Source organism: Microtus pennsylvanicus, chromosome 4 (genome assembly GCF_037038515.1).
Source record: "Microtus pennsylvanicus isolate mMicPen1 chromosome 4, mMicPen1.hap1, whole genome shotgun sequence".
Classification (NCBI taxonomy): domain Eukaryota; kingdom Metazoa; phylum Chordata; class Mammalia; order Rodentia; family Cricetidae; genus Microtus; species Microtus pennsylvanicus.
In genome coordinates, this window is record NC_134582.1 from 45,036,061 (window position 1) to 45,062,725 (window position 26,665).

Consider the following 26,665-nt stretch of genomic DNA (forward strand, 5'->3'; position numbering starts at 1 on the left):
AAGGTCACTGAGTTGAATTACATGGAGATAGAAGCAAAGCAGAGAAATGCTTCGGGTTGAAAAGACCATTAACACTTTTTTTTTTATAGAATTGAATTCTAAGAAGAATCCCAAGAAGGTAGCCAGAGAGAAAGACTCAACAATTCATTTCATTTAGATAATATTTGAGTTAAGAACACTAGGGGGAAGTAGGTAGATGGCACAGAAATATGTTAGTTTACTTAGGCACATTCGTATACACAGGGTTTAATTAAAAGAGATCACAACCTATGTGCTTCTTGCTAAAGTACAACTACTGAAATAAAATGGTAACCTTTTCTGATATATTTTAATGGTTTTTTTATTTTAATGGTTTTTATCTACATTTTTCAAGTGTTTGTCTTTGGAAAATGATAGAGACAGTTGATGCAAAATTTAATTCTTGTGGAAATAAAGATAAAGGCAGATGGGCCTTTGGAGATGACTCATGGATAAATTGCTAGACTTGAAAGTGTGCGAATCACAGTTTGGATCCCCAGAACCCGCATAAGTGCCAGGTAGTCACGGTGGCCCACGTGTGATCCCGGAGCACAAGAGATGGGGACAGGAAATCTCAGAGCAAGCTGACTAGCCACATTAGTCAAATTGCCCAGTTCTGGGTTTAAATAAGAGACCCTCCCTCTATAGACAGGGTGGAAAGCAATAGAAGATGACACCTGATGTCACGAGAATACTGCATACACACAGGCCCACAGAAAAAAAAGACATGAACTCACCTGCACACTTGGAGCTTCTCCCTTACATTCCTGAAAATCTATGGATGTTAACAAAGAATCACTTTTCTCACAGCTGGCTTGGCTGATAAGAGTATCCACGTAGTTGGGCTGAGGGAAGATAATGTGGCTCTTTCGAGAGTCTGTGGTGAGTGAAACCTCATGGGAATATGTTTGCAGGAAAGCCTGAACCCCATCCAAACCTACAAAGTGTGAGGCGGGCACATCTTCCAGCCCACTACCTGAAGCCGGCAGCCTGTGTGACTTGTGCCAACGCCACAGTCTGAGAGCCAATAGCACCGTGACAAAGACAAGGAAAACACAGGAAACAGTGGCCACTGCCACCACCAGGTAGAGAGTGATGTCTGAATCATCAGGTTCACTGGGGGTCCTGATGCTGCCCAGGTCTGCCAAAACATCAGGAATGCTGTTGGCCACAGCCACGGTGAGCGCCACAGTGGCTGAGAGTGGGGGCTGGCCATGGTCCTGCACAGCTACCACAAGGCTCTGTTTAAGTGCATCTCTGTCCAGAAGGGCCCTTGCTGTGCGCACCTCACCTGTGTGTAGCCCCACTGAGAAAAGCCCTGGCTCACTGGCTTTAAGCAGCCGGTAGGACAGCCAAGCATTTGGGCCTGAGTCTTTATCCACAGCCACCACCTTGGTCACTAGGTATCCAGGTTCTGCAGAACGGGGAGCCAACTCCACCCCTGTGGAACCATCAGTGGGGAGAGCAGGGTACAGGATCTCAGGGGCATTGTCATTCTGGTCCAGCACAAAGAGGTTCAATGACACATTACTGCTGAGAGGTGGGTCCCCACTGTCACGTGCAGTCACTCTTAGCTGTAGGTTCCGAAACTGCTCATAGTCGAAGGATCCGAGTGCATATAGGACACCAGTGTCAGAGTTGATGGAGATATAGGAAGACACTGGGGTCCCTTGGATGGTGTCCTCAGCTAAAGCATAGGTGATTTGGGCATTCTTGTCACTGTCGGGGTCTTGTGCCGTCACTGAGAAGATGGAGGCGCCTCTGGGATTGTTCTCAGGGATGTGGATGGAGTAAGAGGAAGCAGAGAAGGTGGGCGGGTTGTCATTGGTGTCTGACACATGAATGGATATGTGACTTTCCGTGGACAGAGGAGGAATTCCGCCATCTGTGGCTTTCAGTGTGATGTTGTACATAGACATCTTTTCCCGGTCCAGGTTTTGAACAGTGACCAACCTGTAATAATTATCAATCGATCGCTCTAATTTAAAAGGCAGCTTTTCTGAGAAGGAGCAGCTCACCTCACCATTCTTTCCTGAATCTTTGTCTTGGAGGTAGAAAAGAGCGACCACTGTCCCAGGTGGTGTATCTTCAGGGACTGGACTGCTCACAGACGTGACAGTCACTTCTGGGGCATTATCATTCACGTCTAAAATCGTGACCAGTACTTTTGCTTTGGTCAGACTACCAGCACCATCTTGAGCCTGAACTTCCAGTTCATAGAAGCTGGATTCTTCATAATCCAGACCTTTTAAAGTCGATAATTCTCCTGTGACAGAGCTCAGGTGGAATATTTGTAGAAGTTCTGGAGTTATTTTCCGGAAAGAATATGTCACTTCCCCATTGACTCCCTCATCCAAGTCGACAGCATTTACTGTGAGAAGTCTCATGCCTACTGGCACGTTCTCAGGGACCGTCACTTGATAGCGGGGCAGAGAGAAGACTGGCGTGTGATCGTTCACATCCACCACTGTCACGCGGATGCTGGCGGTGCCAGATCGGGGTGGGTCTCCGCCATCATAGGCCGTGAGGACCAGGTGGTGAACCCCCTCTTCTTCCCGATCAAGAGCCTTCTCCAGCACCAGTTCCGGGTACTTAGTTCCATCATCTCCACTTTGCACAACCAGGGAGAAGTGGCGATTGGGATTGAGCTGGTATTTCTGGAGGGAGTTCGTGCCCAAGTCTGGATCTGTAGCCTCAGTTAGTGGAAACCGCATCCCAGGAACTGCATTCTCCATGATTTTTACGTTTATTTCTTCCGTTAAGAATCTGGGGGCGTTGTCATTAACATCCATTATTTCCACCTCTATAGGGTAAAGATTCATTTTGTCTTCTATCAAAATGTTAAAGCTTATGAGACACTGCGGGCTCTGGGCGCACAGCTCCTCCCGGTCTATCCTCCCCGCGGTGACCAAGCAGCCGCTCCGCGAGTTCAGAGAGAAAAGCTGGGTCTTACCTTTGGAGATGATGCGGACTCCGCGTTCCGCCAGTTCCCGAGGCAGCAGTCCCAGGTCCTTGGTGATATTTCCCACAAAAGACCCTCTGTCTGTCTCTTCAAACACTGAGTAGTGAATCTTTTCTGCCCAGGCTTCCCAACCGGTCCCCAGAAGGATGGAGAGCAGCAGGAATCCTCTGTAGTCCGCACCCCTCTGCCCAGTCGCCATTGCTGTCCTGCGGGTTTTGCTCAGACCCTGAGAGGTCTCGGAATGTGCCTCAGGACCCAGTTGTGTCCTCCCGGACCCCCAGGGTGCGGAAGAGAAGCAGGGAATCCAGCTGATTAAAGGGTTGAGCTTGGCGCAGCTCGGAGGAGGGCTAGTAACAGTCTGCCCTTTGTGCTGTAAACTCGGTGGTTCTGAGCGGCACCATCTTCTCCTGGTTGGTGAACAGCGGCACGCAGAGTCCTTTTTAAGTTACTGCACCATCTTGAAGCAAAATGAACTGATTTTACAGAAAGCTGTTTACTTCTTCAAAACTTCTCTTTATTTAAGTTTCTTCACTCCGGACACTACGAATATACTTTAAAGATGTATTTTAAGGTATGGACTATTTGATAAATCCAAATGCTTTTAAAAACATCTTCTCACGGAGCAACTTTGAAGTTACGTTCTTGGGCACCAATTCACATTTTAGTTAGAGAAAATTAAGCTTTTGTAGGCAAACATGTAAATGTTATTTAAGTCTGTATGGTAATTCTACACTGCAAATGTATCTTTATAGACTATGTTACCTTCTGTTGATGAATCATTTGTTTGGAGCTCTGTTCAGTTTATTTCTCCCTAAATGTAGATATTTTACAACGATTCTCTCTGCTGGTTTATTCTTTCCCCTTGACAACTGCCACTTCGACAGCTGTTTGATCAGACATGGATGATATATGCAGATGACAAAACAGCCAGGTGATCTTGTGGATTTGTTTCCACGAGGATTCAGAACCCAATACACGGTCAAACTCTCTGAAAGCTTAGCTTGGTGCTAATTATTTGCATGGTAAGTTGATCTAAAGTTCCTTTAGTTCCTGATTTCCTAATGTTCCATAGTTAGTTGACCAGCTCCAGTGAATAAATGGCTATGGTGAGGGTAGAAGCTGATGGATTTTTCTACAGTGAAAAGCTTTATTTGTTTGGAGTATATGGCCTCAGGATGCTCAGGTGAAAGACTGAAATAAACCAGGCATTTGCTCATCAAGCCCAGTTAGCTAGCTTTGGTAGTGCTGATAGTCAAGATGCATTTTAAAATCACTCAAAATTGATGATAGTAAAATAGCTCTGGTCCTCTCAGAGCTTTTAACACAACCATATTTTCGTAGGAGGCTATTTTTTATTTTATTTTATTTTTGAGACAGGGTTTCTGTGTGTAGCTTTGGAGTCTGTCCTGGAACTTTCTCTGTAGAGCAGACTGGCCTTGAACTCAGAGAGAATTGCCTGCCTCTGCGTTCTGAGTGCTGGGATCAAAGGTGTGCACCACCACCATTCAGCTATAGGAGGCTACTTAATTCACATGGCTAATACATAAGATATGGATTGTTTAAAATTAGTATTGAATTAAAACAAAACCAAAGAACCATATTACCAATGTTCAAACAAACCTTTCAAAACAAAATTTGAAAACTCACGACTGGAAAGAAAAACTTTTATAATAACTACAAACATATAAATGGCACATTATCGACTTAGGAAAACCTGTATTACTCCCATCATCTTATTTAAAAGCATAAACTAGTCAGGTATGGTGGTAGTCTAGCATTTGGGAGGTGGAGGCAAGAGGACCCCAAGTTTACGGCCAGGATGGTCAGACAGGGAGTTCTAGCCTGCACTGTGTTGCACAACAAGATCATGTCTAAAAACCTATTAGTTTTGGTTTTCTTCTTCTCTTTTCCTCTTTTCTTGCCCATTTTTCTTTCCTTTTTTCTCTTCCCTCTCTTTGCTCCTTCCTCCTCCCTCCCCTGTGGCAGTGTTTAAACCAAGGGCATCAGAAGGGCAAGGCGAGCTCATTGTTACTTAGCTTTGTAGTGTTGAGGAGCTTTGTGCATAGCCGGCAAGTCCCAGACCAAAGAGCTGTCTGCCAGCCTCTTAATCTATCTTTATTATTACTGCCAGCATCAGATTACAAAGGAAGAGTCCCATACATTTTCAATTATATTGAAATTTCAATTATATTGAATTTCTAAGCTTGTTTTTATGCCACGTGCACATTGAGGAGTATGAGTAGCCAGCCCGTTCCACTGTCAGATCACGGAATCTTCTAACAGAACTGGGAAAAATTTAATCATTCAGCAACCCTGTAAATTATTGAATCTTCTGAATTTTAGCAATCCCTTGGCTATCAATTTTACCCCCTCCGCCTTGAGGCAGCTCCTCACTGTGTAGCACAGGCTAGCTTCAGACCTCTGCTTCAGTCCTGTAAGGTCTGCACCACCACACCTACAGGATCTCAGCTGCTTACTTTTGAGGAGGGACAGTCTGAGACTCTCCCACCTCAGTGGGGGTCCCTTTCTTGTTATTCCTGTTAGAGTAACTTTGACAATTAAGAAAGTATCATTTTTGTTTAATTTGGCTTGGTAATCCATAACATTATCTGTATCTTCGACCATAAAGACTAAAACCAACTCCTCTAAATAATAACACTCATTTCCTTCAAACCCTTAGATACAGAATTTCTATGTGTTAAACTCTAGTTCCTGTGTGACAGAAGCTTATTTTCTTTAAATGCTAAGTTATGCAAATCTTCACTTGTATCCATTAAATTCATTAAATCCATTAAATCTTCATCCTCCTATTCACCAGACAGGCTATATTTTTTAGAGTTATTTCTTTTAAGTGATTTCGTATTAAAACTCATTTCATTATAATTTTTATCAAGTACCCAATACATATATGTCATTGTAGTTAATTTAACAATACAGCAATTATAATGATAGTGATGTGAACAAACACTTGTTTACTGTACTACTTTATTGCTGAAAAGAGATTCCACAAAGTTGTTTTATTTCATCTTTCAGAATTGTGTGAGGAGGTAGATAAAGCAAGGTTTAAAAAGTTTAGTATCAACTGGAAGACCATAGAGATTTTCATTGGCTTAAAAGAGTGACAAATGGTTCCAGGCATATTATTCCATTTTTTTAAGCCCCAAAGATTAGGCAGTCCCCTCCAGAGGCATCAGTGATTTTTAAAATTTAATTCATAAGGAGTAAAAAAGGTTGTTTCTCTGCTACCATTGCAGTAGCAGCAGCCAAGACGAAGTCCAGCGCATTTGTGACCTCTGACCGAAGCAAGACCCATAAAGGGCATTTCAACACACCTTCCAGCATTTGGAAGGTTATGTGTTTTCCTCTTTTCAAAGAACTGAGACAAACACGTGATATCCAATCTATGTCCTCGTGAAAGGATGACACTGTAAAGGATGGTAGACCAGCAAAGCCACTCAGCTTAAACGTAATCTGTATTGAACACGGGTAGCAGGAAAATACTAATGGCAAAATGGCCCGTTAGGCATTTACCCCAGCAATCAGTCAACATTAGACAAATGTCACAAAAGGATACTGGAACAGAAAGTCAACCTCACCAAATAGGACAGGAAAAGGGCAGATATGGGAAGAAACAAACAAAACACAAAGATTGAGAATGTACACATAACTTTCACTAAGAATGGCGAAGTTGGTAGAATGCTTGTCTAGCACGCACTAGGCCCTGGGTTTGATTCTTAGCACTTGATAAACCAGGTGTGGTAGTGCACACCCCTGAGGCAGAGGTGGGAGGATCAGCTAAGTGAAGACAGCTTGGGAAACAGGAGACCTTGTCTGAATAAAAGGAAAAATTACTCTCATGTGGTGAATCACCATTTTGGAAAACATCTGCAATTATTATGTAATACTGAGGGAAAATGAAAAACTAAGATCTTAACTGTACATAGTAAAAGCTTTAATTCCAGTTTCCAGATTTGAATAGAAATTGCCTAACTGTCCTATAACAGGAAAAAAATCCCTTGGAAATGAAATGTATAAAATCAAAGCTATAGAAGAAAGGAGTAAACAAATACAGAGTATGAAATGAAATAAGATTTTTTTCCTATGATAATCAAGAAAGAGACAGAGCTCTGCTGATAGAAATGGAAAACACCAGAGTTATATTGCGAGTTTTCATTGCTGTGACAAAAACATCCTAAGAAACTAACTTGAAAGGGAGAGAGATTTGTTTTTGACTCGCAGGTTCAGAGTTTTGTTCACTGTACTCTCGCACTGTTGCTCTGAGGATGTGGTGAGACGGACTATCACAGTAGGAGCATGGTATAAAAAGGCTCTTCGCCTTGTGGCATCAGTAAACACAACTCCAGGGGAATAATATACCCTTTAAGGTTGTATCTCCAAGCAACCAACTTCCTCCTACTGGGATCTACCCTCCAGAGCTTCCATCGCTTACCTATAGTCCACCCACTTATCAACCCATCAATGAATCGATCCACTGATGATGTCAGAATCCTTAAAATACAACACCTGTCCGAAAGATCACCTCTCATTGGAGACGAAGCCTTGGATCACTGGGAGACAGTTCATATGCAAACAATGGCAAATATGATTCATTGCAAAGGAGAAAAGACTTATCACTGTTCAAAGAGAACGTTACAATTTACTATATATTTTTTAATAAAAGCAATAACCTTACCTGATCAAGAGAGTCTTCCTCTTTGCAAAAAGCTGAGTCTTCCTGTATCAACAAAGGTTCATTTTTCTCACAGCCCTCCTGACTGATGAGTGTGTGGGCATAGTTGGGCTGGGGAAAGATCAGATGGCTCTTCCTCGAGTCTGCTGTGAGGGAAACCTCATGGGAATAGGTCTGCAGAAAAGCCTGTACCCCATCAATACCCACAAAGTGTGAAGTGGACATATTTGATACACCTTTCCTTGTGGCCTTTAGCAGTCTTGACTTATGCCAGCGCCACAGCCTAAGCACCAGAAGTCCCATAACAAAAGCAAGGAAGATGCAAGAGACGGTGGCCACTGCCACCACCAGATAGATTGTAAGGCTTGAATCATCAGACTTTTGTGGAAGATCAAGGCTTCCCAAGTCAGCCAGGATGTCAGGAATGCTGCTGGCCACAGCCACAGTGAGTGTGACAGTGGCGGAGAGAGGGGGCTGGCCGTGGTCCTGCACAGACACCACCAGGCTCTGCTTCAGAGCATCTCTGTCCAGCAGGGCCCGGGCAGTGCGCACCTCGCCTGTGTGCAGCCCCACTGAGAAGAGCCCTGGCTCGCTGGCCTTGATCAGGCGGTAGGACAGCCAGGCGTTCTGTCCTGAGTCTCTGTCCACCGCCACCACCTTGGTCACTAGGTACCCAGGCTCTGCAGAGCGAGGAGCCAATTCCACACCAGTAGAACCATCAGTGGGGAGGGCAGGGTACAGGATCTCAGGTACATTGTCATTCTGGTCCAGTACAAACAAGTTTAGTGACACGTTGCTGCTGAGTGGGGGTTTCCCTCTGTCGCTCACGGACACCAGTAGATTGAGTTCTTTAAACTGTTCATAGTCAAAGGAACACAGTGCATACAGGACACCAGTGTTGGAGTTGATGGAGAGGAGCGAGGAGAGAGGTGGACCCTGGAGGGTTTCTTTCAGAGAGTAGATAATTTCGGCATTCTCTTCACTGTCAGGGTCCACTGCGTTCAAAGAGAAGATGGAGATGCCTTTAGGGTTATTCTCAGGGACATAAACAGAGTAGGATGAACGGGAGAAAACTGGTGGGTTGTCATTAATGTCCACCACATCCAAGGAGATGAACCTTGCTGTAGACAGAGGTGGTGTTCCTCTGTCCGTGGCTGTCACAGTGATGTTATATGAGGACACCTGTTCCCGATCCAGTTCTGTCTTTGTCACTAGTCGAAAATAATTGTCTAGCGATTCTTCCAGTTTAAATGGGAGACTTTCTGAGATAGAGCACGCTACCAGGCCATTCTGTTCAGAGTCTTTATCATAAACTTGAAAAAGAGCAATTACTGTCCCCGGAGGTGCGTTTTCAGCAACTGCTCTGCTACCAGATGTCACAACCACTTCTGGTGCATTGTCGTTCACATCCAAGACAGTTATTAAGACTTTGGCTCTGTCTTGAAGACCTGGCTGATCCCGCGCTTCAACGTCCAGCTCATAAAATTTTGAATCCTCATAGTCTAGAGTTTCAGAAGTGGAAATTTCTCCAGTTAGACGATCCAAGCAGAAAATCTGCGAGATCTTTTCTGTGATCTTCACAAAGGAATATGCTATTTCTGCGTGGACTCCTTCGTCTTGGTCGGTGGCATTAACTGTTAAGAATCGGGTACCCACCGGCAGATTTTCAGGAACACTCACACGATAGACAGGCTGAGTAAAGACTGGAGCATTGTCATTCGCATCTACAACAGTTACCAGAATACGTGCCATGCCTGTTCGGACAGGCTCACCACCATCCATGGCAGTAAGGACCAGATGGTGAACCGCTTCTCCCTCCCTGTCCAGGGTACGCTCTAACACCAGCTCCGGGTACTTGGGCCCGTGGGCTTGGCTTTGCACATGTACTGAGAAGTGATTATTATCGCTCAGCTTGAAGCTCTGAATGGAGTTCACTCCCACATCAGGGTCATAGACATCCATTAGTAGAAAACGAGAGGATGGAGCTGCATTTTCGAGAATTTTCACTTCCAAATCTTCCTTTAAGAATCGCGGTGCATTGTCATTAATGTCTACTATTTCCACTTCCACAGGATAAAGATTTAGTTTATCCTCCACAAGGATGTTAAAGCTCACGAGACAGGGCGCGCTCTGGGCGCACAGCTCCTCCCTATCTATTCTGCCCGCGGTGACCAAGCTGCCGCTTCGCGGGTTCAGGGAGAAAAGCTGCGACCTACCTCTGGAGACGATGCGGACCCCGCGCTCCGCCAGCTCGCGGGGCTCCAGCCCCAGGTCCTTGGAGATGCTGCCCACGAAGGAGCCTTTGTCCAGCTCCTCAGGAATAGAGTAGCGGATTTGCCCAGCTTCGGAACTCCACAACCACCACAGGAGATTGAAAAGCAGGAGCAGCTCACAACAGGGCTGGCGCCTCTGCAGGGCCGCCATGACTAGCTTGTTAGACTTCGTTAGACTTCCTAGCGATTACTGGTAGGACGAACAGCTCCACCCCACTTTGTAATGCACAAAATTAGAGGTGAAGGTCCTTAAATGAACAGAGACCAGTTGAGAACCATTTCAGGTAAGAATTCCGGCACAGCAAAGAGGACACAACCCGGTTTCTATTGATTTTCTTGCTCGGGTTAGGGAACAGCGACACTTAGAGTCTGAACTTCATATTGCATCCATTTGTGAAGCTGGTAGAGGATTTTATTTCTGTTAAATTTGCAATTATGACATTTATATTTATCTCCATAAGAGAGTGAATGAAACATAAGATTAATATGCTCAGTTTCAAGTGATCTTAAGTGTTTCCTGAAAAATGCTCACTTTTTTTAATGGAAATATTTCTTAGAATCTTGTAGGTTAGAAATGGTATCACACTTTTCTGGATGTCTTGAATCATCACCTGCATTTGTCCACCGTTAGTAAGGTCACTGATAACCATAAACACATGATGAACGAATCTACTACAGTGTCGGCAAGTAGGAGAGTTGCCATTTTTAGATGTCTTTGTCTATTTAACATTTAAAGAACAGCTGTAAAAAAAGGCTACATTTTGTGTATGCTTTTTTTAAAAAAATAAATAGAAAGTGAAAATCTATAGGCTACATAAAACTTTTTTATTGTAAAGTCAATACTTTTTTTTTTTGAGACAGAGTTTTTTTTTCTGCATAGTCCCGACAGTCCTGGAATTCACTTCACAGATCAGGCTGGCCTTGAACTCAGAGATCCACCTGCCCCTGCCTCCCAAGTGCTGGGATTAAAGTGTGCACTACCATTGCCCACCAACACATTTTTATTGAAGGGATTCACTGTCCATCGAGGTCACCGGAGTTCAAGATTTCTGAAAATTCCCTTTCTCAAGAAAGACACTTATCTAGTTGTGATATCAGTGCAAAATTCTTTTATCTCTCATTGAATTAAAAACACATACTCATGACAATTAAACCATTGTCCATGGGAGGATTTTTGGCAACTTCTCACCTTAGGAGATGTGAGTTTTCAAACGACTCTCTTTAGGAACCATTTTAAGGCAGATATGCCTCTCTTGTATTGACTGTTAACAAATTTAGATCATATTCATTCCTATCACTCTCAGAATACTACGCTGTATATGACTATGCCAGTGCTACATTGAAACAAACACCCATTCACAGGTTTTTTTTTTGTTTGTTTTGTTTTGTTTTTCGAGACAGGGTTTCTCTGTAGCTTTGGTGCCTGTCCTGGAACTAGCTCTTGTAGACCAGGCTGGCTTCGAACTCCCAGAGATCCGCCTGCCTCTGCCTCCCGAGTGCTGGGATTAAAGGCATGCGCCACCACCGCCCAGCATTCACAGGTATTTTTAACACAGATCTCATGTTCAGACCATGTCTTATTATTCATGACATGATCCCTTTGAGTTGTTTTGTGTGTCATATTCCTTCTTGCATGTGTCAAAACTCATGCTGACAAGGAGTCTTCAGTTGAAAAAGAGGACTTATTTTTGTACATGTCTTCCATGCTACATAAAACATTTTTAATAAATTTATTTATTATATTGTACACAGGATATTTGTGATTGACTGCATGCAAAGTAAGTGGATTGTTGAACTGTATGGAGTTCTGTTTAATTCAGAAGATAATGTCTGGGGTTGGGAATGTGGTTTGAATAACAATGGCCTCCATTGGCTCACATATTTGGTTGCTTAAGGAGTGGCATTATTTGAAAGGATTAAGAGGTGTGGCCTTGTTGGAGTAGGTGTGGTCTTGTTTAAGGAAGTATGTCATTAGGGGTGGATTTTGGGGTTTTAAAAGCCCTAGCCGGTCCCAGAGTCTGTCTGTCTCTTCCTGCTGCCTGTAGATCCTGATGTAGAATCCTTAGCTATTCCTCCAGCACCAAGCCTGCCTGCATGCTGCCATGCTCCCCACCAGAACAAAGGCCTAAACCTCTGAAACTGTAACCAAGTCCAATTAAATGTTTCATTTATAAGAGTTACCATGGTCATAGTGTCTCATCACAGCAACAGAATAGTGACCAAGACAGGAATATAACCCAGTAGTAGCATGCTTGTTTAGATGTCAAAAGTTTTGAATTTAATGCTAAGCACTACAGCAGGCCTTTTGTGGACTGTCAGCCCCAACATCATGACACCGAGACTTACTATGAAATTATGAAAATTTGGCCTTAGCTTAGGCTTGTTTCTAACTAGCTCATATAACTTAAATTAACTTATTTATGCTAACCTATATGATATCATGTGGCTCATGGTATTTACCTCCCCTCCTGCATGTCCTGCTTCCTTTGCTTCTGGCTGGTAATTCTCCCTTTCTTCTTCCCTAAAACTCTCTGTCCCCCAGAAGTCCTGCCTAATTTCTTCCTGCTACTATTGGCCAATCTGACACATTTTCACACAGTGTAAACGAATATTCTGCAACAGTTCCCCCTTTCTTCTAAATAAAAAGGAAAAGTTTTAGCACTAACATACAATAACTCCAAACAATAAGAACAATTATCAGATTAGAATTACATTTACAATGTCCAGTCCATTTGTATTTGGCAAATTTAGAGCAAATAGTCCATTATCTATCCTCTCTTGATGAGTCCAAAGTTTTGTAGCTAATTTACTTTCTATCATGACTAAGCAAACCTGTAATTTTATCTAGTCTTCAACCCCATCAGAGACCTGAGAAGGATATAACATTACCAGAGTAAACAGGAAGTACAGAGCAAACAACTTCCAAAACTAAGAAATGACAGCAACATCTGGTAGCCTGGGCAGTCGCTCCTAGGTTCCTCTGTAAAGCTGGAGCATCCATCTTTGGCCTACAGGCTTAGAATATCTGACAAACTTTTCTGTGAAGCAGGACTTTTTGAAGGACTGTCCTACCTTCTCTTGGCAAAGTTCTGTAGTTGCCTTCTTTTGGGTCCTGCTTGTCCAATTTGGACAGCATATTGTCAGCAGTCTAAGCAAGGGCAGTTTCTTGCCCAAATGGTTAGCTTTTGCCACAAATAAAGCAAACTCCATATGATGGTTCTTGGATGCCCATCATCCTTTTTTTGAAGTAGGTTGGTACTGCCAGGAACAGACATGTCTCACTGTCATAAAAAGCCTTAGTTATTATAACATTTAAAATGCTATATTCTGCAGGTTTTCAGAGTGTTTGAAGATCATCTATCTAAAATATATCTTTATATAACCTTGAAAACATATCTAACATGACTACTGTTATAGATGACTAATAACCTGTATTTCTTTATTATCTTAAATAGTTTTCAAGGACTAAAACTTTACATTAGATTTTAAAATGATCTGCATAGGTACAATACCTTAAACACGATTAGAAACATATATAGAATATAACAAAAAAACCTTAAATTTGTATCAATATACAAAAATCCATACCAAAGCAAATATTTGAGACTAGTGGTTGTTCAAACATGGACTCAACAATCCACCCTTTATCCCATCATTTCCATAATATACCTCACCTTTTTCCCTTCAGAAAGAGACCTCTGAATGTAATCCCTTTTGTTCAGCCTTTTTCCTGACCATGATCATTAACAACTTATAACTAACCCCCCTAAATGATAATAAACATTTACAATCCACTAAATGACCAAAACCCACCTACCTCACCTCTTAGGAATGTGGGCATCATGTTTTCTAGACTGCTTCCTGTTGTCTGGAGGTGTTGGAATCTTTAGGGAACTCTGAGAACACTGAGATAATGGTCATGTTCTAGAAAAACTAGCCATATCCTTTGTTGTCTGTTCTCTGTGCAATGGGAAAGTACAAGGATTATCTGCAGTCCTGGCTATATTAGTCTGTGAGACTAGACCATCTCAGCCAGCAGGCTTGAAGCAGTTTGGGATGCCAACTCTGAGGAAACTACAACAGAGGCATCCTGAGAGACTGGATCACCTGGACCACCTGCTTTTTGTGGTGTCTTGTCCTGTTGCTCTGAAAACACACAAGCTTTTAAAGTAACATACATATCTGCATTAACACAAGTATGGACTATACATTGTACATAATCCAACTAAAGTTGATTTTTTTCGTTTTAAGTTTGAGCAACTATGTCACCTGTCTTGTAGTTGCTGTAGGTTTATTTCTTTGTATCTGTAGTCAAGATTTTTCAGGAGGTCTCCTCCTCCGTCAAATCTGATTCTCTTTAACCTTGAATGAATCCACAGCCTTTTGTTTGTGGAAACAAAAGCATAACCTCTTCCCCAACACAATACATTTTTTGAATTCCATTTTAAAGTTAAGGCATGCCCAAAGTATCTAGGCTGGTTTAATATAGCAGTCCCTCTTACAGTCCTCTGTCTCTCAGCGTTTGTTGTTCACTCATCAGCAATCAAAAGTGTTAAAGCCAACAAGACACCATATAGGATCCAGACTCTATCTATATTTTCCATCTTTATGTGGATGATACTTTTTACATTATTTTATTCTCTTTAAAGACTTTATATTATTATTTATAAACTTTACATTTTTTTATGACTATCTAAACCCATTTTCATTTAGTTTTTAAGCCTAGGCACAAATTTTAAACACACTGTTACCTGTTTAGATTTTTTTTGGTGTGGATTTGTCTTTGCTGAGAACCTGTAGCATTCTCTGACTTTTTTGAGTGTTACAAATCTTAAACTTTGTGAGCTACCATGTGACTCAGCTTAGTGCATGGTGCTGGTGGCTGGATCCAGCCCACAGGTAGTGGTTAGTAGCCACATCTCTGTATGCTACTGAGCCTACATGAGAGACTGTGTTCACCAGGTTTGACTCTGTGTTCTGAAATTTTTTAAAAAAACTTTCTCAGGCCTATGTGTGGTCCCACATTTTGCATCAAGTGTAGCAGGGTTTTCTGAACCACAAACTCCCAAATCATGACACAGAAGCTTATTATTAATTATAAAAGCTTGACCTTAGCTTAGGCTTGTTTCTAACTAGCTCTTATAACTTAAATTAATCCATTTCTATTAATCAATATGCTGTCACATGGCTTGTGGCTTTACCTCTCCTCCTGTATGTCTTGCTTTCTTTGCTTCTGGCTGGTTATGCTGCCTTTCTTCTCCCCCAAAACGTCTCTGTCTCCAGAAGTCCTGCCTAACCTTCCTGCTAACTATTGGCCATCAACTCTTTATTAAACCAATCACAGTGACATATTTCCACACAGTTTAAAGGAATATTCAATAACAAAGTACTACCAAAGGTGTAGATAATGTGTCATAATAATAATGTGATACATTACTTTGTTGAAATATTTTTGGTTGTATTGTTTTAGAATTAACAAAAAATTTAAGACCGTTTAGAGACTTTCTTCAGAAAAGCAATTGCAATACAGATAAGCAGACAAAGGATTTCCTTACTACATGCTTCACTCCAAGAAAAATTAACAAAACACAACAGAATCAAGGAGTTCTTAATCTGCACTATCTCATCTCTAAGTCAATGAGTCCCCTCCTCATTACACATAGAAAAGATTTTTTGTTTTTGTTTTTAGAGACAAGGTTTCTCTGTAGCTTTGGAGTCTGCCCTGGAACTAGCTTTTGTAGACTAGGCTGGCCTTGAACCCACAAAGATCCACCTGCCTCTGCTTCCTGAGTACTGGGATTAAAGCCGTGTGCCACTCCCCCAATGACATAGAAAAGATTTGAAGGAACCATTTGTAAGTTGATTGAATCAAAGTCATGATTGGATTGTTGTTGCTGGCTGGCACTTTCAACCCAAAAGGCTTCATTCTTGTGGTAGGACATCTTTGGGCTTTGTGCTGAGAAAATTAAACTCAGTAAAATTAAACATTGGAGAATGTTAGGCGGTTCATCCCTTGTCATAGTTGGGGTAAAGGAAAAAAATTTGCAGTCTTGGAGCATAGATCAAGCTCAAAACAGACTCAAGTGTTTGTAGCTATAAGAGTGTAACAGATTGTTGGTGGAGGCTGCTTGTTTGTTCCTAGCTTCCCAGACCCGAAATAATCACCCAGAAACTGCATTATTTGCAATATTCTTTGACCAATAGCATTTCTGGGAATGAATGAACAGCCTCTGCCAACAGATTGGTGCACCAATATGTGCCACCTAAATCCACATAAAATCTGAGAGAGCTTATAAACAATTCTAGACACACAAAAAAACAAAGTTTAGCCATTTTTTTTGGATGGGCTCTGTTTACTGGCACCACAGCTCATTTAAGAGAGGTCTTCCTGATTCAGCATTAACAGTAAAAAAAAAAAAAGAACAAACAAAAAACCATACAGCTTCTTTATGAAACGGCTACTTCCTGGTTCATGATAGTTACACATACAGCTCTGGCTCCTTCAGGAGGCCAAGCACTTAAATGTCTGTGAACAGTGTGTTACAGATTGCCTAATGGTGGGGCTGGAGAGATGGCTCAGAGGTTGAGAGATTGCCTGCTCTTCCAAGGTCCTGAGTTCAATTCCCAGCAACCACATGGTGGCTTACAACCATCTGTAATAAGGTCTGGTGCCCTCTTCTGGCCAGCAGGCATATACACAGACAGAATATTGTATACATAATAAATAAATATTTAAAAAAATAAAAAAAACCCAAAAAACAAATTGCATAATGGTGACACAGACCTGCTACAACTCTGGCCTGGGGAGGAAAGAATGGCTCTCAGAGGCGGCAAACATGCCTCCACCATGTTGGACTGGGTGTGGCAAGTAGGCAAGACCTTTAAGTTGTTCTTAGCCATGACTGCTTAGCATTTAAAAGAAAAAAAAAGTACTCCTTGTCAAAAAATAATTACAGATATGCATACAATAAAGCCAAATCCAGATGGAAAAGACTGCTAAGTGGTTCATAGTGTTGGATAAATGTACATAGGCTTGAGAGAAAGAGAAAGAGGAAAAAGAGTACAGACAGTTATAATATAAAACAATACAGTCATAGATTAAAGGAGTAAAGATAATAAAATAAATATTAAAATTGTATAAAAAGTAATAGAGTAAAAAAAATAGCCATGTAAAAAAGGAATATACACACAGAATTTGGATTTTGTATATTATTGTGTTTCTTTGAATTTTTTTGACTGTGAATGAGCTAAGTACAGAGAGACATTTCATGGTATAGGCTGCTAAGCTAAACCAACACACACACGCACACACACACACACACATAGTATCTTGACTTCAAAAATTGGGTATAAGGATATGTTGCTTTGGAAAAGAGGTTCTACTTTTGTTTCTACAGAGGATGAGAACCTGTGGATTCCTTCCAGACTAATGTGGTTTGATCAAACAAGACCCCCTGAAACAATGGTCCAGATGGTTCAACATCCATGATGACTTTAGGACTGCTGGCTGAGATGGACCTATCACACAGGATTCCCCATGACAGACCTGATTAACAGTGCCCCCAACCAGCAGGAAGTAGTTAAGACAACAATTCCCAAATTCCCATAATGATTGTTTTTAAATGTTTGCTTACATTTAAAGGGGGATATGCTATAGATATGAATATTTTGCATTGGTATGGATCTTCGTCTATTGATACAAATGTTAGGTCAATTTTGTCATATGTATATTTCTGCTCTTGATTAAGGTGTTGTGTTTGTACATCTCATTTAAAAATGCAATGTATAATTAAGAAATACAGGTTAATAAATAGTCATCTATAATAGTCAAGCTTATAGTCATGTTAGGCTTTATAAATATATAGAGATGTATTTCAGTTAGATAATCTTCAAACCTTTCAAAGACATACAGAATATGGCATTTAAAATGTTTTAAAAACTTAAGACTTTTCATGACGAGACACATCTGGTCCTGGCAGCATCAATCCAATTCAAGAGGATGATAGGCATTAAAGAGGCTCCTTATAGAGTTTGTTAGCCATTTGGACAAGAAACTGATCTTGCCTGGATTGCTTGATGTTATGCTGTATGAACTGGATATGTACGACCCACAGAAAAATGACTGCTGAACTTCCCTAAAGGTGAGATCATCCTTTGGGATTTCTGCTTCATAAGAGAGTCTGCCAGACATTCTGTAGGACACAGAAGAAAGCAACTGATGAGCTTTGACAATACAAGGCATAAGAGGTCTTCAAATTTCCTGACTCATGGAAAAGTCTGCCAGATACTATGGGCCTGTAGGCTGAAGATGGGTGCCCCAATGTTACAAAAGAACTTTGGGTGACTGTCCAGGCAGTGAGATGTCTCTGTCATTTCTAGAGTTTTGGAAGTTGTTTACAATGCACTTCCTGTTAACTTAGGTAATATATCCTTCTGGGGTCTTTGATGGAGTTGAAGAATAGATAGCTATAATTATAGTTCTTCTTAGTTATGATAAAAGATAAAGTAGATATAAATATTGTAACTGTAATTCTTGTTTGATACCTGTTTTGTTATATGTAATTTTACTATGTTAAAGTTAAAACCTTCCTCTTTATTTGAACAGAAAAGGGGAAATGGTGGGGAAATCCTTCTGTAGATGTGTTACTTTTATTGGTTAATGATTAAAGAAGCTGCTTTGGCCTGTGATAGGGTAGAATAGAGCTAGGTGGGAAAAACTAAACTGAATGCTGGGAGAAAGTAGACAGAGTTAGTGAGACACCATGTAGCTGCCAGAGGAGAAAGTTGTGAACTGCAGTTGAAACCTTGCCAGTAGGCCACAAGCCTTGTGGTAAAATATAAAATAATAGAAATGGGTTGGTTTAAGATTTAAGAGCTAGCTAGAAATACACTTAAACTATTGGCCAAACAGTATTGCAAATAATATAGTTTCTGAGAGATTATTTCGAGTCTGGGCAGCTAGGAATGAACAAGCAGCCTCTGTAAACAACAGATGTAGGGCAATAGCCACAACCATGGCAAGGAGGAAGAACACAAAGATCAGGGCAAGGACTACCATCAGGTAAAGATGGGGCTTGCCCAGGGGTCAGAGGGGGAATGGGTAAGCACTAAGGTCCAGAGACATCTCTTGCAAGCTGTCTACAAAGATTACACAAAGTGTAGCAGAGGCTGAACAGGGTAGTTGACCTTCATTATTTATTAGAGTCAGAAGCTGGTGATATACTTCATTTTGTCACTCAAAGTATGGTCAGTACAAGTTCTCCCTCCCATATGCAGTCCCAGGCTATAGAGTCCCACAAGGCAGGAGAGCCAGGCATTGTGTTCAGAGATCATGTCTATAACTACTGCTTTGATGATCAGGTAACCAGACTCTCTGTGACAGGCAGTGCTGTGTAGAAGAGCTCAGGACTGCTGTGTCCCAGCACTGGGTACAGCATATGCTGGGTGCGTCACTGAGGTTACCCACCCAGCATGCACATGCCCACATGCATTGAGTACTGGAGAATCCTGAATGTGGAACCTCAGTGTCAGCTTGAAAGACTGTATCTCTCTGTGGTGGTTGTGTAAACCCCACTTGGGGCATATAGGATAACAAACTTAGCTCCAGGTCTCTGACTAAGATGGAGTAGGCTACATGGTCGAGAGGCCCCAAAGAAGGATGTGAAGAAGTTACTTGCTTGATGGAGCCTCTAGATGAGGATTGTTCTCAGTTATACGGACCATAGAGGAGGCCTGATGGAAAACTGAGTGTTGACAGTGATGTATGAGATTTACAGAGTGAGTTTGTCCTGGAAGAATGGAATAGATTTGCTCACTGTGATAACAGGACTATACTCTGGACTCTGCTTCTGGTCTGAGCTCTGTTTGTTGTCTACCTATATGTGTGTTTTGAATCTTGAACTATTAGAAGTGGAATTTCCCTTTTATTCATCACAGGATTTCCCCATTATATTTTGCAATGTATAGTGTGACTTCACCATCATTTTCTTGTACTCCAATTATGTAGCTCTTCACCTCTTCAAAGGCCAATTATCCATCAGTGGTGAGTTTCCCCCTTTACTGTCCAGCTTGAACAGCTGTCTAACCACCTTGTCAGCACTGGTAACAGTGTAGGTGATATATTCACTGCTGCTCTCATCTGGGGCAGCGGCCAAGAGTCTTGGTACCCAGGAGTTAGCAAAGGGATTCTCTGAAATGCTGATCTCTAACCTCTGGGGATGTTATCCTTTCCATTTGCGATAACCCCCCGATATGGGTGGTGTAGCACCTGAGTGGCCTGCCCTCGTACACAGTGGTGAAGAGCAGGTAGTGGGAGGAATGTCCATCTCTGTTCAGGGGCACTTTCTGGACAGGACACATTTGCCATCTGGGTTCTCCTTTTGAAAAAAGTAAAGTGTAATCAGGGCGGAAGGAGTGTGTGGTGGTTTGAGTGAGAATGAACCCCATAGGCTCATGTACGAATGTTTGGGGAGTTGGTAGATTGTTTTGAAAGGATTAGGAGGTGTAACCTTTTTGGAGGAGGTGTGACCTTGTTGGAGGAGGTGTGTCACTGGGGATGGGTTTTAAGGTTTCAAAAGTCCATGCCATTCCCAGTAGCTCTTTCTCTCTTTGCCTCACAGTTGTTATCACAACATGTATGTTCTCAGCTACGGCATCAGGACCATGTCTGCCTGCTTGCCTACCTGCTACTGACATTCTCCTCACCATGATGGTCATGGACTCATCCTCTGAAACTGTAAACCCCCAATAAACTCTTTCCTCTATATGTTGGCTTGGCCATGGCATCTCTTCATAGCAATAGAAAAGTAACTGAGACAGGCAGTACTATTACAATGGACTAACTCCTATAGCAGTATCTTCCAGGGATTCTGGGATGAAGGTGGGCCCAGGTAGCTCCAGTTTCATAATTTCCAGTTCAGTGTTTTTTCTGCTAATGCCAGTTGGTGTTTGTTCATATCCTTGATCAGCCCACTTACATGATAAAAGTTTAACAGCTTTTCAATCATTTCAGATTCCAATATACAGGTTGACTTCTGACCACAAGTTTGCTCTTGATCTGTAAGGTCGCTCACAGGTAAACCCCCTTTTCTGTGTTCATGGCAAAGCATTTTCTCAGCATTAGCCACAAATTCTCATCAGCGAGTCCATGGCTGGCTTTTCTGGAATAAATTACTAAATCTCTGAGACCATCAGGCAGAACACAGACAGAAGAGGAGAAATGCCACAGCAGTGGTCCTGTCAGGCCTGGATCCAGAGTTATTGCTCATGCTTCTCTGAGTGACACTGGGAGTCCAGAGCACATGATTTGTCTTAGTGGCAGGTTCTCTGACAGATGGATAGCTTTGCGGTAGGCAGATAGATTCAGGGTTCTCAGATAATACCACTGTGGCTGTGGGGGTTGATACTTTGCTCATCACTAGTCAATGGAGGCACTCGGCACTAAGGCAGAGGAGCTGCACAGTAGCCACTGATGACTCCAAATAAAGGCCCAGGTGGAGTCATATTTTATTGTATACTGATGCTGAAAAGAACATTTTCATTGCCAGCATTTTAAATACTTGCTATGCAGTATGGCTGACATTTCTTCAAATTGGAATTCTATATCCCTCCAAATTAAGTGATTTTTCATTTCTCAAATAGCAGAGGTTACCTTGTTGCAATATGTTTATTGGCATAGCTACAGTTTTGGCTTTTATTTTCATAAAATGGTCATAACGGCATCTTCCCTGTTTATCTTAGTAGACCAGAGGGACCTATAACATTTTTGAAAAGTATGCAAATAATAAAAGTGTTGGTGATTGCAAAATAGAAATACTGGTAGGTTTGGTTATAAAACTTCATTTTATTCCTCTTTACTTTAACTTATGAAAATTCTAAATCCCATAGCTCTTAGTTTTTGTCCTGTTTTATTTCTGAACACACACACACACACACACACACACACACACACACATGAAGAGAGAGAGGAAGAGAGAATAGGGTCTCATTATATAGCTCAGGCTGATCTGGAACTAGAACTTGATGTATGCTCAAGCTGGCCTAGAATTTGCCATCTTCCTCTTGCCCTGGCCTCCTCAGTACTGACACTGCAGGCATGCACAAAATATTTTCTTTCTCATCTCATCTTTCTCCCAAAAAGTAAGCAAAAAAGATTGATAATTTTTTAAGAATAAAACTGTATAGTAAGAAGTTACTATCTTTCCTGTTTCCAAGTATTTACTTTTAATTAAATAAGCATGATTTAAAAATGAGTTTACCAGAACTTGAGGGTAAAACCATATTGCTGAAGATACCACTCATTTGAGTCATAGGACATGACAAAATCAAGTTGGTACCTACCTGGAAGCTTCATCTCTACTGGTTAGTTGTAAGGTGGAAGTGCTAGAAGGTTCTATGTCAAGGGAGAGAAGTCATATACAGCCTTCACCATCTATGAATCCTGTGGATTACATAACAATTTGCCTGACAAGAGACTATCACTGATGCAATAGTGGCATGAATCTTATGGGAGTAACCAACCACTTCCTGGTTGGATTTAAAGCCTGCCCACAAGAAAGAATTCATTCCTGATACCGTGAACTGAGACAAAACCTATGGTTGGTTAAAGTTATTGGCATTAATAAAACATAATAACTAATTGCCCCTTAACTGTTTATCTTTATACTCATATATTAGTGCATCTCTCAATCTTCACCAGAGAAGTTTCATTTTGTAGTAGATAACACACTCATAATGGTCAACAAGCAGAGAATAAGAGGCCATGGAGAATTCAGCTATACATGGGACACTGCATCCCTCCCTCCACAGCTCAGAGGTCATCACAGAAGAGGATAGAGACAGAATGTAATACAAGGAATAGACATCTGTAACAAAACAGTATTTTCTGGACGTGACGACGCCATTGCACAAAAAAACTCACAGCTGCCGAGACTGCATGCCCAAGACCTACACAAGATCAAGCAAACCAAAATACTGTCATGGATGAGGAGGGGCACCAGCAGTCTCATCCTTGTCTTACTCCTGAGTTTTTATTAATAATAGAACCATTTAGATAAATGTTTCAATTGATGGTTGCTGGGGGAAAGAAGTCAGTTTTCTTCAGGGATGTGGCTCTGAGAGGCTACCCATTTTTCAGTGGATTACTCTGTATACACATGAATTACAAGAATTACTAAATGGACGCAGTGAAGTTATTTTTTAAAAGATCACAAAAAGTTAGGAGGACAAAGTGGGGGTGATTAGAAGAGGAATTGGAAAGGGAGGAATGGGGGAGTGATCAAAACTCATATGCATATATGAGTTCTCATGCAATAAAAATAATTCACAAATAGTATATTGTTCATTATCTCAGTACAATTGTCCTCAATAGTATTTTTCCCAAGTAGATTATCAATGACAAATTGGGAGGTAAGATATGAATACTTATAACTGAATGTATGAAAGAAAGATAATAGATTTTTCCTTGGTCCCCAGTTTACCTTAGAATTATTTAAAAAATTTTTTTGAGACAGGGTCTCTCACGTGATTCTGACTTCCACGAAACCCACCGTGTAGGTAAGACTGACCTTGAACTCACAGATATCTGCTTGTCTCTGCTTCCTGAGTGCAGGGATTAAAGGTGTGCACCATTACACCCAACATTTTTAACTGACATTCTTTGCTAGTCAATAGACGTGCTGATTTCAATAGTCATAATATGTGCCTTACAGGTTTTTTTTTCTGAGACAGGGTTTCTCTGTATATTCCTGGCTGCCCTGGAACTCATTCTGCAGATCAAACTGACCTCAAACCCAGAGATCCGCCTGCCTCTGCCTCCAGAGTTCGGGATGAAAAGTGTGCATCACTGCCACCCAGCTGGTGTCTTAGAGTTTTAATTACATTTCCAAATTAGGAAGTGCACAAAAGAAAAATATCTTTAGCTTATGCAATATATTGTTAGTCTAAAACTGGTCAGGTGCACAACAACATGACCTCACAAAGCATTAAAGTATCTTAGACTCTTCATTATGCCCGGGATTCTAGACATTCATTGTCTTTTTATTATTATCATTATTATTTTGGTGGTGGTATGCAGAGGTGAGAGCTTGATGTCAGGTGTTTTCTTATATCACTCTCTTATTTTTTTGAGACAGTGTCTTTCATTGAACCTGGATCTCACTGATTGGCTGGTCTGCCTGGACAGTAGGCCCCAGGGGCCTTCCTGTCTTCATCACTCCTGCTTCCCCAGCACTGGGGTTATAGACATGTATCCAGCTTTTTTGTTTGTACTTGGGTTTTGGAAATAAGCTCTTTTAAAAATTATTTATTTTAATATTATGTATATGGGTGTATTGTCTGCTTGTATGTGTATGTCTGGAACCCGTGGAAGCCAGAGGAGGGTCTCAGATCCCCTGAAACTGGAGTTATAGACAGTTGTGAGCTGCCATATGGGTGCTGGGAACCCAACCGGGGTCCTCTGCAAGAGCAACAAGTGCTCTTAAATGCTGAGCCATCTCTCAAGCCTTGGTGAGTGCTTACATGGTAAACACTCTACCAATCGAGCCATCTCCATTGCCTTAGCATCTGTACTTTACAAACGTTAAAAATCACTGAAGCAAGACTCTGAAAACATATGCAAACGAAGTGCCTTCCCACTGCTGTAGGAGTACCCCATTCTTATGGGAAAGGCACCTTTCCTAACACGCATACAACTAATACTTAGAAGAATATAAAGTATATAGGGTACTCATACTTACAGCATATAGAACAAGCATTTCATAATGTAACACCTATTAGATGTTTAGAGAGATTTAAAGGATGTTTCTCCTTTGCATGAAGCTTGTTTCCAGATACATAATCAAACACAAACTTTTTCTTTAAAAGTAATGGAAACGGGGATGGGAGATAGCTCGGTCAATGAAGTGCTTGATTTCCAAGTGTAAAGACCTGAGTTCAATCCTGATAACTCATTTTTTTTTTAAAAAAACTGGCATACTGCCAAGTGCTCATAATCCTAGTACTGGGGAGGCAGAGAAAGGAGATATCTGGGGCTTCCTGGCCAGACAACCTAGCTTACCTGGTGAGGTTCAGTGTCAGTCAGCAAAGGGCATATGGAAAGGTGCAAAAAATGAATTGAGTAGTGATTCCCTCACACAACCATGCTCCTGAGATTTGAGACTCAGAAACAAGAGTTTCTTTAAGAAAACTTTATTAACCTAAAATAAGCTCATCCCTAAGAACTGAACTTTAAAATGAACACATTCTTAAGTCATCTTGACTTTCTCGAATGCAATTCTTATACTCCTGTAACAAAGCAGATTTGCATTTACACATGGGAGCACGCAAACATTCTGAGAGACGTTGATTTTGGTAAGGGAGTTGGCAGAGACCAGCAGATGCCAGGGGAATGGCACATTCATACTGGTTGAAAACAACAGTATTGACTCTTTGGAGACATTAACAGATGTCACAGAATAAAAGAAAATGCTAAGGTTATTTCTCACCTACTTATTCTCTCAGTGAAGATACACATGCGATAATTACACGCGTTAGTTAAGCCAGACTGTTCTGATTTTAAAATGTTGTGATCTCATCATCAGTATAAATTGAATCTATATATTTTCTTTTCTTCTTCTTCCTTTTTTTTTTCAGACAGGGTTTGGTTGTGCAGCCTTGGCTGTCCTGAAACTAGCTCTGTAGACCAGGTTGGCTTCCAACTTACAGAGTGCTCTACCTCCTGAGTGCTGGGATTAAAGGTGTGTGCCACCACCATCTGGCCTAATCTATATTTCTGATAGAAACTGAACAAAAGTTTTCCTTATTGTCCACTGATTTGTGGAAGTAATGTAAGTTGTAAGTCATTATCTACAAATACACTGAAATATAAAGCACACACAATATCACCTATTGTTTTAGTCACTGTTCTATTGCTGTGAAGAGACCTCACCTCCAAGGCAACTCTTGTAAAAGCAATTTTTTTGAGACAGGGGTTCTCTGTGTAGCCCTGGCTGTCCTGGAACTCACTAAGTAGACCAGGCTACCTTGAACTCAGAGATCCACCTACCTCTGCCTCCCAAGTGCTGGGATTAAAGACATGCACTATAGCTGTGCAGCTAAAAGAAAACATTTAATTGGGGTGGCTTGCTTACAGTTTTAGAGTTTTATACCATGATCATCATGGTGGGAAACACACAGGCATAGTGCTGGAGCAGTAGCCGACAAGAGAGAGAGAGAGAGAGAGAGAGAGAGAGAGAGAGAGAGAGAGAGAGAGAGAGACTGGACCTTGGCTTTTGAAATCTCAAAGCCCACCCTAGAACACATCTACTCCAAAAACCCTACACCTCCTATTCCTTCCCAAATATTTCCATTCCCAGGTGACAAAGCACTCATATATGTGAGCCTATGAGGACTGTTTTCATTCAAACCACCACCCCTACAAAACATGTCCACTAATAGGGTGTAGACAAATATCCCAAAAGGAACAATACAGGTAACATTGAACTAATACAACAACTCTTTTAGTAACCGAACAGCTATCCTTAAAATAGTAACATTTTAACGGAAAACGATCGCGTTTATCAACTTCTTTTAAGGTAAGCCTGCTGTCAGCAGCTAGATTTTCTAAAATATCCACACACTAAGAAAAGATATTCAGTCCCAAATACGATTTGAAAAGTATCCATTACTGAACAAAACCGAGTTAAACTCCAATACAGCGAATGATGATTCACCATATAACTACCC

General features: G+C 41.4%; 1 protein-coding gene across 9 annotated transcripts in view; it reads right to left on the bottom strand.

Annotated features, from left to right (window-relative positions):
- Positions 1–26,665, bottom strand: part of LOC142847804 (protocadherin gamma-C4) — a 191,244-nt gene that overhangs the window by 121,604 nt on the left and 42,975 nt on the right. The window contains exon 1 of one of the 9 annotated variants that reach the window (XM_075968886.1): positions 7,674–10,264. The exons of 7 other annotated variants lie outside the window; for them this stretch is intronic. In XM_075968886.1, coding sequence (XP_075825001.1) covers positions 7,674–10,094 — 2,421 coding nt within the window. In that variant the 5' untranslated portion in view covers positions 10,095–10,264. Of the gene's footprint in view, positions 1–755; positions 3,355–7,673; positions 10,265–26,665 lie in introns of those variants that run through there. One more of the 9 variants, XM_075968883.1, reaches the window with a different exon arrangement.